At 40.7% G+C, this 13702-nt stretch overlaps 1 protein-coding gene and 2 pseudogenes across 3 annotated transcripts; 1 reads left to right on the top strand and 2 right to left on the bottom strand.

Moving 5' to 3' along the window:
- Positions 1 to 2213: 2213 nt before the first annotated feature.
- LOC306666815 (ubiquitin-conjugating enzyme E2 D4-like) lies at positions 2214 to 3471 on the bottom strand (annotated as a pseudogene). Its single transcript has one exon. The product of its transcript is annotated as a ubiquitin-conjugating enzyme E2 D4-like (transcript).
- A 273-nt stretch (positions 3472 to 3744) lies between these two features.
- LOC306665695 (proline-rich nuclear receptor coactivator 1-like) lies at positions 3745 to 4758 on the bottom strand (annotated as a pseudogene). Its single transcript has one exon. The product of its transcript is annotated as a proline-rich nuclear receptor coactivator 1-like (transcript).
- A 4052-nt stretch (positions 4759 to 8810) lies between these two features.
- Positions 8811 to 9284, top strand: LOC306665694 (oocyte-expressed protein homolog; the record flags this gene model as incomplete). Its single annotated transcript, XM_079147349.1, has 1 exon — positions 8811 to 9284. One exon carries the CDS (start codon positions 8811 to 8813, stop codon positions 9282 to 9284), a length of 474 nt encoding a protein of 157 aa, XP_079003475.1.
- Between the last annotated feature and the right edge of the window lie 4418 nt (positions 9285 to 13702).

Below are 13702 nucleotides of genomic sequence, written 5' to 3'. Positions count from 1 at the left end.
TTAGCCATAAAGTGCTGGTAGATCCCATCCGTAATCTTGCAACGACAACAAAGGAGCAGCCAAGAACCTGTCATTCTGACTTCATTCGTTCCTCAGTTGGATGCAGTCTACTGTCACTCAGAGGTGGGTCAATAGGCTCAGTCTGGAGGCTGTACCTGAAGCCCTGTCCAATCAGGCACTTGGATGAGAACGGTCCATTCCATCCACAACCAGTGAAGAGGGGGGGATGCCTTCTCAAACTGATTCACCCTTGTGTCTAGAGCTCACCATGCTTTGAATCTGTTTCTACACTCACTCTGCTACCCTCAGGAACCCCAGGTTTCTGTGCTGCTCGGGTGCTGAAAAAAACCATAGGAGAACGCTGGGCACCCTGAAAGCCAGGAAGTGGTAAGTCTGCACTGGCATTTTGAGCCTGGGTGGGGAGGCTGTGTGAAGCCAGTGGGACTGGCAATGGTGGGAACTGGAGATCGTGGCTGGGGCTCCTCATGGTCCTCTCCAGTCTGCCGGCCAGAAGGCCTTTTTCTGGCAACTTGGCCTTCAACCCCCTCTGACTAGTTAGTGGATTTTAGACCAGCAGTTGAGAACCTGGGTATCCTTTTCCCTTTATAGGCATCAATGTGCCACTAGCCCGGTATCTCCCCAGACTGTGTGGTGAAGACTGAGATAATCATCACAGGAGAACCCCGATTCCATGTGTTGTGTTTCTGCATGAAAGAAGCTGTGATTTTTAGGGGTCCCTGTGCTTTGTTCCTCCTGAGCTTTCTAAATGTAGGGGAAGCAGTATCTCAAAACCAGATCTGAAATCTGAAATCCAGGACTCCAGCCTAGATCTTCATAGGTCTGAGAATAAATCCCTAAATTTTCAGCTCCCTGTTCACATTCCCAAAACCAGGGTTCCCCCTTTTCACATTATCAATTATTTTTTCTCATGTTTCATTTCAAATTGAAGCATTATATACAACCCTTTTTCTCCAAGAACTGGATAGCACTTTTTTTGGGGGGGCAGGGGTGGGGATACTGGAGATTGAACTCAGGGGCACTCAAACACTGAGCTACATCCCCAGCCCTATTTTATATTTTATTTAGAGACAGGGTCTCACTGAGTCACTTAGCACTTTGCGGTTGCTGAGGCTGGCTTTGAACTCTTGATCCTCCTGCCTCAGACTCTCAAGTTGCTGGGATTTCAGGCATGTGCCACCATGCCCAGTTGGATGGCACTTTTTAAAGATTTTGCTTTATGCTTGAGAGTCTTTGGCATGAAAAAAAGCTGAGAAAAATTAGTTGACAATTTGGAAAAAAAAAAAGAGGATAATATAGTTAATTGGTTCCAGTTAAGGCTTTTTAAATGTAATGGGTCCTCAATTGATTTTTTTTTAAGTGTAAATACCAACTCATTAACATGACCTGTAGAAACATTCCACACATTCCAGCTAACTCCTTTGTCCTGGCACAGCAGGATTATGAAAGTGGAACTGGACTTGAGTTAAAATTACTGGAAAGTTCAATTGTAAGGACTAAAGGACACAGCAGATTAGATTGTCCTATATTCTATCATGGCTCACAAGTACACAAGTACAGCAATTTCTTTCTTTCTTTTTTTTTTTAATGGGGACAGATTATCATTATTACTTTAAAATTTGATTGCAACCAATTTTGTTGGCATTAAAATTAGAGGCATTTTAAAATTGAATAATGGCTCATATATTAAAACTCTGAAACTAAATTTGGCAAAGGGAAGAGTTTTCCAGTAATCATGGACAGAAGGCAGAAATCAATTTTGGGAAATTGATTTCCCATGTTTACAAATGATTGTAACAAAACCCATGTTTACAATGATTTTGCCACAGATTTAAACTTCTTTAGTGCATTAGTAAACTTCACATGTGGATCTTCACTTTGAGATTTGAGAGCTATTTCTTGAAAAATATCTCAGTACCTTGTGCAAATAAATCAGTCTTCATGTGCCTTAGCATATACTTAAAATTTCTCCACTGTATATGTACAAAACCCCTACCACACTGGCAAGTAAAAAATACATACTTTCATAACAAAACTGTAATGTACCTCTCAAGTGTGAACAACACACACATAATACATGGTATACAGTATTTACAAAATATAAAATATAATATGAGCCGTTTGTAACTTTTTTTAAAAAATTTAGACTTATAAGGAAATTGCGTTTTTATTTACGTTTGAGTCTCTACCCCTGTGTTCTAGTCTGCAAATGGCTTCACTTGGACTTTGTATAGGATCCTGGTGGGAGGAGGTGGAGGTAGGGAAAAATCTCACCACATAGAAAAGCATAACCCAAATCTCACTATGATTTCATAATTTTGCTCTTGCTTCTAAAAAAAGACAGTCATCTCTCATGAGGGGCGTTGTTATGTGCTTTATATCCTGACATTTTCCACTTTCGGCTTCTTGGTGTGAGGAGAGAAATGCAGCGTGTGGCACTGCAGAAGAAGACGGCAGAAGCCACAGAATGAGACCTCCACTTTCCGGTGATGCTGTCCCATTCCTGGGCGCCTCCAGGATGCACTCAGACTCCTTGGGATGTGATTCTGTGGCAGACAAGATGCAAGGGAGCCCACTCTGTCCTGGGTACCCAGGACAACACTGAGCTCTAAAGGCAAAGGGCATGTGGTGAGGGGCCAGGCCAGGCCCCCATGTGGTACCATAGTGAGCAGCAGCACCACTTGAGGCCATTCAGGGGAGGCAGCAGGGACTGGCCTCCCAGGGACAAGTAGATGAGTTTGGACAGACAGATCCATTCCAGTGTAACCAGAAAGGTTGTGGATCATAGTTTTGATGGTTGCTGATTAGGCAGCAAAAATGTGACATTGTCAAAGCCACCATGGCTGAGAGTGGCACCAACATGTGGCAGCCAAAGGAAGTGGGTGGCCCACGTGTGTGTGAAGAACAGGTGGCACTCTGTGAGTGGCTCAGCTGACAGCTCAGAGTTTCACAGGAAGACCTCTCTGCCTGGCCAGCTTCTCTTGAACAATGTCTCCCACAAAACCTCTGAGGCACTTACATAGCATATTTCCGTGTCCACTCTTGCTAGTCTGTTGTACTTCTCTCTATGGCCTTGTAGGTGTGGGCTATTTCTGGCACCAAAGGGTCATCAGGATTGGGGTCGCAGAGCAGGGAGCAGATGGACAAGAACTTTGGACACAGTTCGTACTGGAGACCACTGTGACCGCAGACTGTCCAGGCAGATGCTGCCATTGCTGTTGATATTGGTGTGATAGATTTTGGTTGTGAAAGCGACCTTTGGCGGCTTGAAAGGGTAATCTGTCGGAAAGTGGATGGTCAGGAAGAAAACACTTCCTTGGTAAGGACTGTCATTCGGGCCCATGATGGTGGCCTGCCACTGGAACAAATCATCACCCACAGGTGCTGCCGAACACTGGGCAGGAGGATCCCTCTGCAAGTGGTCAGTTCTTTCTGAATTCGCTTCAGCGCCATCCTTTCCCCTGCTTGGGTCCCAGTGGCGCGCTGCTGGCTCAGCCGCTGTGCTGCACCTGCATGTAACCTTTTTTTTTTTTTTTTTTTTTTTTTTTTGCGGTGCTGGGTTCAATTCCCAGCACCGCAAAAAAAAAAAAAAAAAAAAAAAAAAAAAAAAAAAAAATGTGGGCTGGGCTGTAGCTCAGTGGCAGAGCACTTGCCTAGCACGTGTGAGGTACTAGGTTCAATCCTCAGCAGCACCACATAAAAATAAGTAATGTATGTAACCTTTTTAAGCTCATCTTTTGCACCTGTAGGTTGCAACAAGGCAAATTTCCATTTCTGTACAAATTTTTTTTGAGTCCCGAGATTTGGGGAAAACTATGTTTTACATACACACTGAAATCTGAAATCTAAGTTTGAACTTTTAGGAGTGTTTTTAAGTGTACTGCCATGAGCTCCCTATTTGGGTTGGAATTTTCAACAGTGCTTCCCATCCAGTGACCAGGAGGTTTTGGAAGAACCCTAGGCGAAGGTGGATCTCTAAACTTTGCCCCAGCATAATTTTCCGTTTGGCTCACTTCAGTTAGAAATGCTGATTTCTTCAAAAGCATATTTTTAATGTTCTCTGTATTTTAAAAAGGCTTTTTTTTCCCCCCTGCTTCCGAATTCTACCAAGTGAAACAGAATCCTGCCAAAAGTTATTTCATTCCTTTTTGCAGAGGTGATCTTGGTTAGTGGCAAGCGATATTTGTTTTTCTGTCGTTTATCTTTGGTTGTTCGCACAAGCGTACACCATGAACAAGCTGGCCATGGGAAAAGGCAATTTGCTCATCTACGGTTTTAAAACCTCCTTTCTCAGCGGGGATTGGCCGGGTGCCGTGGGCCGCAGAGGCCCAGAGACAGAGCTCCCTTCCTTAGTTCGGGTTGCGGCTGCTGGATCGGGACTGGTGGCCGGGCAGGACCTCCTCGCTCTGCTGCGGCCCGTCGTGGACTCTGTCCGCACTCCGGGTCAGCCGGTGCTGCTGGTACTGGTAGAAGCGACAGGGTAGCTGGCCCACACCTCCTTTTCTTGCTGCTTCTTTGGGGTGCTTCCTGCAGCGGCCAGGCTACAATTGGGCAGAGCTGCTGGAGCGCGAGGCTGGAGGAAAAGGGTTGGGGGCAGTGCCCGGGGGTCTGGGATGGGGTAAAGGCGGCGGTGCCGTGGTCACCATCCGGAGGGCCCCAAAGTAACCGCGGGTGGAAGAGCCAAGCAAGACAGCCGCCGAGGACGAGCTGCACCCGCTGCGGGAGAGACGACAGGAACATTCAAGGCAGAAGGCAGAGGAGACCAGAGGGCGGGAGGCTTCAGCTCCGGGCTCCCCAGGCCCAGGGCAGATTCCTCCCAGAGGACCTGCGGGCATTCCAGCGACAGTCATAGTGCTAGAAGGCAGGCAGCTCGGCTGGAGAAGAGAAAGGAAGTGAAGGCAGTGACAAGCACAGTAATTTCTATAGGTGTATGCCACTGGTGGAGTATAGTTGTGTGTGTGTGCGCACGTGAGAGCTTGGTACCACGGACCGAAACCAGGGGCACTTAACCACTGAGCCACATCCCCTGCTCTTTTTATTTAGAGACAGTTTCACTAAGTTGCTTAGGGTCTTGCTAAATTGCTGAGACTGCCTTTGAACTCACAATCTTCCTGCCTCAGCCTCCCAAGCCATGAGTATCATATATATATATATATATATATATATATATATATATATATATATATATATATAAAATAGGCAAACGGTTGTCACAAATACATAACAGCAACTTACATTCCATCTTTCGTTCATGAGCATTTATTAGTTTCATATTTTCATCAATTTTGTGTAATTTCATGTATCTGATATTTTATTTTCTATTTCTCTAATTTGTAAGATGTTGAGATTTGATTTTTGAACATTTAGCCATCTCCTTTATAAAGTGGTTATTCAATTCTCTTGACTGCTTTTCTTTTGGTGTTTTTATCTTTTCCTTTTTTATTAAAAATGCTTAGTTATATGCGAGGTCCTAAGTTCTCCCACTCTGTCACTTCTCTTTGTACCTTTAATGGTATCATTTAATCAATAAATTTTTTATTTTAATGTTGCCCAGTCTTATGAAATTTTTTAACATATTTTGTGTAACTTTCAGAAAAAATAAGCCCCCTCTTTGGTGGCTCATAAGATTGAAACCAAGGTGCCCTTTCACTGAGCTCCATCCCCAGCTGTTTCTTAAATATTATTTTGAGGCAGGTTGTCATTAAGTTGCCTAGGCTGACCTTCAAATCTCAAACCTCCTACCTTAGCCTCCCAAATAGATGGTATTACAGGCATGTACTCTCACATTCACACTACAAATCCCTTTATATAATAACTTTTGAAATACATATATAATATATGCATACACACACATATATACTGACATACACACATATTTACAGACACACACACACATACACACACACATTGGGCACTGAACCCAAGGGTGCTTAACGATTGAACAACAGACAAATCCCCAGCCCTTTTTATATTTTATTTTGAGACAGGGCCTCACTAAGTTGCTTTGGGCCTTAATAAGTTGCTGAGTCTGGTTTTGAACACATGATCCTCCTGCCTTTGTCTCCCAATCCTCTGAGAGTACAGGTCTGTGTCACTGTGGCTGGCTACATTTTATTTTTATATTTAAGTACATATTCTGAAAATGATTTGTATATCTTATTAAGAAAGCATATAATACCTTTTTTTTTTTTTTTTTTTTTTTTGCAGTGCTGGGGATTGAACCTAGGGCCTTGTGCTTGCAAGGCAGGCACTCTACCAACTGTGCCATATCCCCAGCCCAATACCTTTTTTTTTTTTTTTAATCCTACAAATATCCCCTTGTCCCAGCAATTTTATTTGGAAAGGATGTCATTTTTGTACTCACCACAGTGCAAGTTGTGTACTTTATTATTGTCTAAATGGCATTTTTTAAAAATAAAGGTTCTGTTTTAATTATACAGTTCTATTTGTTCATATAATTTTGAGGCATAGACTGATTGCTATAACTTCATAGCATACAGCAATGTGTAGCAAAATGATCCTTTGGTTGGCGATGAACTTCATGTAGCTATAACATATAACCTAAGCATGTAGTAATAAAAAATCAAGGTGTCAGCACACACTATTATGTTTGCACAATGAAAAAAAATTAGAGTACATTATTTGGAATGTATACCCATATTAAATAAGGCATGTTGTACATATATATCATCATTATGTGTATTCTCATTATGTATAATTAATAGATTGCTACATCTCAAATTTTCCAAAACTGTTTCAATTTAATTCATCTTTTGAAAGCACCAGTTTATGATACTCTGTGTAAATGTACATTTTGAATGTCTTAAATTTTTCACTTTTACTTTGGATTTTTTTCCTCTACTCTCCTTTTTATAAAATTGCCTTTTCCAAACTATTGAGATTGATGATTAGCTAATGAATTTTAGACTCTTTAGTTTAATTATTGAAGTCTGTATGTTTCCTTTTTAACCTCAGCTTTAAATGCATCTCACTTTTTATAGCTTTATTCTAAAGCAACTGACTTCTAATAACCTGCATATATAATCTCCAACCCTGACCCTACCCTGGCCTAGTGATGTCTGAGTGGAGGTGGGAATCTGAAAGTGATCCAGAGCCCAGGCAAGAGAGGGATGGGGCAGGATGTGAGACTGGTGGGTGTAAAGTTAGTAGGAGTGGCTACTGATAAAAAGTGTTTGGTGGGATAGGTGGGATTAGGGAACAAAAGAGCAATGGGGAGAGAGAAAACAGGACCAATTTGGCAGTTTGGATCCAGCAGGTCTGAACATGGAAATAATGGCAGCATGAAGGTAGAGGGGCAGTGTCTTTGGGGGCAGAAATAAGGTCTGGGAGAAAGAAGATGGTAACTCAGTGCAACTCCCAAAAGAGGGAGAGCCATGTGAATGGGTCCGATTGTTTATCGCTTTCCACCTAGGAGTGGAATTGATAGTTTCTAGGGTATGCCTAGGTAAGTAGTACAAAACTGTTTCCAAAATAGTTGTACAAATTTTCATAGCCACAAGCACTGTTCTGATTTATGGTTATTTATAAAATTACTTGTCATTTGAATGTTTTCCCCTTTGCAAAGCCTGCTTTATTTTAGGTCCTAACCTTGGTTTATGAATACTTGATCAAAACTCTTACATTGTTTGAAACAGCTCAAGAATCTATCATCTGGGCATAATCCCAAGCACCTATTAAAGTAGACATCTGGGTAAACTAAAAGCTGTATGGAAACTCCTGCTTGTTCCCATTTACACCTTAAGGTAGGACTCCTGTCTCCCTTCTATATATTGGAGGGTAGGAGCATACTTCCCAAAGCAGCAGTTAATTAACTCAGATGAGTTTTTCATAGACCAACCCACTACTTCTTTTAAGTTGTTTACATCTTGATGCTGAAAGTGTCATCAAAGGTGACACTTGTCACCTCTTTTGTTTTATACTCCCTTTCAAGTAATCCATCCTGTCTGGAGAAATTGAAGTTGCATTTACATCACTCCCAGTACAGGAATGTATTACTGATTAACATCAATTTTAAACCAATTTAATGAGTGGTTGCTATTTTCTTTCCCAGGAGATTATTTTGTCACCTGTTTAGGGTCTGATGAAGGGTCTTCTTTCTTGCTTTTGGAACGTGGATGTCTCCTTTTAAGAGATGGGTTTATACTAAGTGTGTTGAAAATGATGATTCTAAACATTCTACCCAACCCCCACATTTCCAAGCCCACTGGAGGCATGGACAGGACCATAGTCATGACCAACGAATCACTTCTAGTGGAAGCAAAGTACTAGTGTCCAACCTGGAACGTGATCCAGAGGCTTCATTGGTACGGTGGTGTCAACGCCACCACCCTAGCTCTTTCAGACCATCTAAAGCACCATGCATGAGAAGGTAAATCAGAAATAAGTCCTCTGGAGGCACTGAAATTGGACTTTAATTCTAAGGGATAATTAGTCAAATGAGGAGGACCTTGCAATGGTTCCATCTTTTCCAACTATATGGAATGGAACATTCAGACGTACTGATCTGAAAGGACAAGAATATATTTTGATGAGTTGCTATCACAGAAATGTTCAGGGAAGAATCTTGCAAATCTGGGACAAGCATGCTCATGCATATACCTTTATATTGAGAAAAAGAGAATAAATACATAAATGTGAGGGCAAGTTTGGTGTGCCATGTGCATTGCAGGTGAAAGGTAATAATAACATTCAAAAGATAAAGAAACCAGTAATTGCTGGAGGCAGCCAGAGAGAGCCATTTGGAGCACGCTGTTTGGGTTGCCGGTTCCATCATGGTGGGCCAGGCTGGTGCTGCTGAAGCCGCTGGGGCCACAGGGACCTCGGCCCACTCACTGGAGAAGCTGTTCGGGTTACCCCTTCCGCCACCACGGATTCGCGTCCGGCCCTGGTGGTTTCCTGCGCAGGAACTGAGCGACCCTTTGGTGTTTTACCTGGACGCCTGGGTAGTGGACTCGATGTTTGGTAAAGATCGATCTATACTCTCGGAAATAGAGTGGATGAGCCAAGCCTTGCTGAGGGTGGACACAACGGACACTGGGAACTTGGTCGAAATCACCGTGTTTGGGCATCCCCGCGTAAAGAATCGGGTGAAGAGCATTCTCCTGAGCCAGGCAACGTGGTACCGAGAACTTCGTGACCAAAGAGCTAAGAAGATAAAACACCTTGAGGAGTTCTTGAAGGCTCGTGCATCATGTCCAGACGCTCTCCAGCATCCAGTTCAACACAATCAAGATTGCAATAATTAAATCAAGAGGAAAAATCTGCTTTTGCTAAAGAGATGGAAGAGAAGTATTCTTAAATCTCTGCATTACTTTCCCCCTGTCTTTGAATAGTGGTTTATTTTGTTGCAAATGTGTTTGTAGAACTATTCTAATTTTCGTCTGGAATAAAGTCTTTTGTTCACAGAAAATAAAGCAAATTTAGGAAAAAAAAAAAAAAAAAGAAACCAGTAATTGGGGTGATCCAGAGCTCTATAGATGTGGGAAGTGTTAAGTAATTTAGTAAAAAGAAAACACAGCCAACTTCTTCTATCTGGATGTTCCTGTCATCTGTTCTCCATCTGAATTGGATTCTTTCAAATGAGCTTATGTGGGTTTGGTGCTCTCTGAATTTTTTCTTTTCATGATTTTATAGACTATGTCCTGTAATGTCCTGTACCCAACTCACTTTTGTGACTCTTCTACCACCTGCTCTAGTCTGCCGGGCCAGAGAACCACCTCAGTCATTCTGGGCAATAAACTGACTATCAATCTTTGCAAATAATGTGTGAAAGAAGCTTATTGGAAGATCTTCCATATATAATATGGTTCTCAGATCCCGTGGGGTTTGAGAATAGCTCCCTGCTGGGTTACCATTATCTTCCATATGAGAGGAGGCTTGTCTGTCTTTGTTTCAAGCTAAGGGATGTAAGAAGTCATAAGATTTGCGAAGATGCAAAGAACAATTCTCTTAGAACCTTTAGAGGTAGTGTGGCCCTTCCAATCGTACTCATGCTGAAGATCCTGTACTTAAGTCATCCATAACTGCAAGAGAATAATTTCTTGTTATTTTATTCCACTAAGTGTATAATTCTTTTTTCATTAGCAGCAGAATATCGGACTTTTTTGCAACTTAAATCTGCTATGTGATCAAATTTCCATTATGATAATGTGATCAGCATTAAGTGGTAGTTATCAAAGCATTGAACAAAGCTGCTGGCAAACATGATGGACGCTCCACTGACTTTTCTGAGTGTCAGCAACAGTTTGATCAGGCAGCTTTCAAATTCTGATTGATGTGTAAGTTTATTGTGGTTTGTATTCCTTACTACCAGCTTCATTTTGATGTGAACTATGTGCTGTACCTTGAACTATTCCCTTCATGCTAGACACTGAGATGTTCTCTTTGCTTTAAGTTATTTCTGACAACTTTGGTCTTAATGTTATTTCCTTATGACTCTGATGGGCAGACATTTTATTATTTGGAACTAAGAACGCTGATTTGCACAGAAGGTTTTCTACTGCGATAAATTTTCTGATCACTCTTGTTTTTAATTTTGGAGATTGGCTGCTCTCTTTCTAGCTTCTTCCCCTGGGCATTTTGTTGGTTGGCTTTTCTATCATCTCTTGCATTGAGTGAAGGTGGTTTTGTCAAGATTTAGGCCCCATCCTCCACATTCTGGCCGGTAGGTGTTGGTGCTTTCTCAGGTTTCCTTCACAGTCTTTGACTTCTCACTTCATCAAGTAAGTGGTACTGGAAATAGCTTGGGTCTTCTACAGTCTTAGTTTTTGTTCTGGTTTAGATGTGGTGTCCCTCCCCAAAGCTCAAGTGTGAAGCAAAGCAAGAAGTTTTGGAGGACAAATGATTGGGTTATAACCTTAACCTAATCAGTGAATTAATCCCTGATGGGATCACTGAGTGGTAACTAGAGGCAGCTGGGATGTGGCTGGAGGAAGTGGTTTACTGAGGACATGGCTTGAGGGTATATATTTGTATATGGCAAGTGGAGTCTGTCTCTCTGCTTTCTGATCACCATATGAGTTGCTTAATGCCACGTCTATTTCCCCAGCATATGACATTCCAGCATATGACACGATTCTGTTGGAACAGAGGATGTTGCATGGCTATCACCCTCCTGGAAATCATAGATGTGGCATACTCCTATGTGTGATTGCTCTTCTTGGAATACTGTTAATAATCACAAGTCTCTTTGAAAAAATAGCATATAATCCCCAGGGAAATTTTACTGTCTTGGAACACAAAATAAAATGTAATGGATCTCTGTTATGTGAAATCGGAAGAGATATGCCCCCTAATATAAGTAATGGTATATTTATGAATCAGCTAGGACAGGCAGCTTTATCAACACCACAAATAACAACACCAGCCATTCCTCATGTGGCTCCAGATATTCAAAAACAAAAACCCATGGTCCCCACAGTACAGGGACCTCCAAATGTTGCATATGGAATAAAAGGAAAATTATGGTATCATCCTCAAGGCATGGATGCGAATAAAAACAGCTGGCCACCATCCTCCTTTCCCTTATACAGGTGTATATAATGATGAAGGATGGTGGATAGTTAGGAAAAACGGTAGATAGGTTAATGCTCAAACACTTGGGTTTATGAAAAGGCTAGGACATTCTGGTCCTAGATGGTGCTTAAAGACAAAAAAACAAAAAAGGGCTCTCATTAGACAAATCAATAGTTGGTTCAGAAAATGCTGTCTTTACCTTCCTTTACGTAATGAAAATGATATAGATTAACCACAGATATGATTTCTACCTATTTACGTCTAATACCTTAAAGGTCAAAATATAATTTTAGTCTGCTATTAACCAGAGAATAATTAGCATAACAAACTAGTATTGCCTAAAGGCTGATTTCTTTTGTTAGTAATTACAGAATGTACTCCTAAGCAAAAATACTGTTAAAAATAGCTAACTATGAGATAATTTCGAAACTTCTCTGTAACTATGATACAATCTCAATGTCTGAAAACTTATGTCTAAAAACTTTCTGCTTCTGCAAATCATTTCCTTAGATATGTTTTTTGAGCTAAGTGTTACAGTATATTAATGCTCAAAGATTTTGAATAAACCAGATTCAGCCTCAGAACACTCGGTGTCTCTGCTGCTTCTCCACGGTACCGATGCCTCCCATCCACCTAGGACCCCCAACCGCTGCTAGAGCTGGACCCCGGCAATAGCTTTTTCCCTTGGCATGCAGAAGATTTTAATCTTGGTGCCATTCCAATTATTGACTCTTCATTAACTGTTCAGCTTTGGAAATCTTACTGAGGAAGTTCACTGCTTAGACTTATATGCTGAAGTGTTTCCCCTTGTTTTTCTGGTTTTAGCTGTTGTAAAGATTCTGTTCATATTCTAGGGCTTTGATCCATTTTGTGTTGATTTTAGGCAGAGTAAGATGGGGATCTAGTTTCAATTTATATATATATGTATATATAAACAATATATAAATTATATTATAAACAAATTTATATATAAATATATGTAATTTGTATATGTACTTTATATAAATTATATTTATATATAATATTTATTTATATATAGATTATATATATGTATATACATACATATATATATACATATATATACAAATAAATGGGGCTTGGGATGTAGTTCATTGATAGAATGCTCCAGCACCACAAAAATAAATGAAAATTCAAGATGAAGGAATACCTTACCCTGAAGCCAGCCTACACTTAGGAGTTTTTTGAAAAAGGGCATGTATATTGGTATAGATGGAGATGAGATGGGTCAATGTTTGAAGAGTTGTACATAGAGGAAAAACCTAAGCCACGTTTGATTAACAAATATTTCATTCTGAACACTGAATATAAAAGTGTTCAGCTAATCATATTCAACAGAAAAAATGGGAATATGTGTAGCAAGTGTCTGAATCACTGTAGTTAAAATAAGAATGATCATCTAAGTCATGATGGGAAGGGGGTTCTTTGCTGTTGTAACAGAGCACAGAAATTGGGGAAATACCTTGAAATGATATTTCTTAGTATTGCCTACATGGCCAATTTTCCTCTGCCACTTCCCATACTCCACATGTATTTTCTATTGTCATCTTCCTGAGTTATATATTTAATAAGTAAACATAATTATAGTGTTTTTTCTTTATTCTGTGGGTTATTTTATCAAATTATGTAACGAGTACATAGTTGTGGGGACCCCCAATTTATAGGAAACACATAAGTATAGATGTTATTCTGGAGCTTGCAAGTAGGACCTCAAGTCAGTAAAATTCTACAGGAGTGAACATTAAACTTGTGGATATATTGGTATCAGACTTAAGTTATTAGACATCTAGCTGTTGAAACATTGGTTATTTTTCTGCAGATTCACAGAATTGGTATTAAAAGTGGTTGCAGAGTCAGGTATGGTGATCCATGTCTGTAATTCCAGTGGTTCATGAGGCAGAAGTATTTTAAGTTTGAGGCCAGTCTTGGTAATTTAGTGAGACCCTCAGTGATTTAGCAAGAGCCTGTCTCAAAATAAAAAAATCAAAAGTGCTGAGGATGTGGCTAAGTGGTAGGGGGCCCCTGGGTTAAATCCCTAATACCCGCCCCCCCCAAAAAAAAATTATTGCAGAAAAAGGACTCACAGATTAGCACCATAAAATAACTCTAGGTATGTGTTTGTCCACTGGTA

Source organism: Sciurus vulgaris, assembly GCF_902686455.1.
Source record: "Sciurus vulgaris genome assembly, chromosome: 7".
Classification (NCBI taxonomy): Eukaryota; Metazoa; Chordata; class Mammalia; order Rodentia; family Sciuridae; genus Sciurus; species Sciurus vulgaris.
The sequence above is the reverse complement of the archived record's forward strand: the minus strand, read 5'-3'. Positions and strand labels throughout refer to the sequence as shown.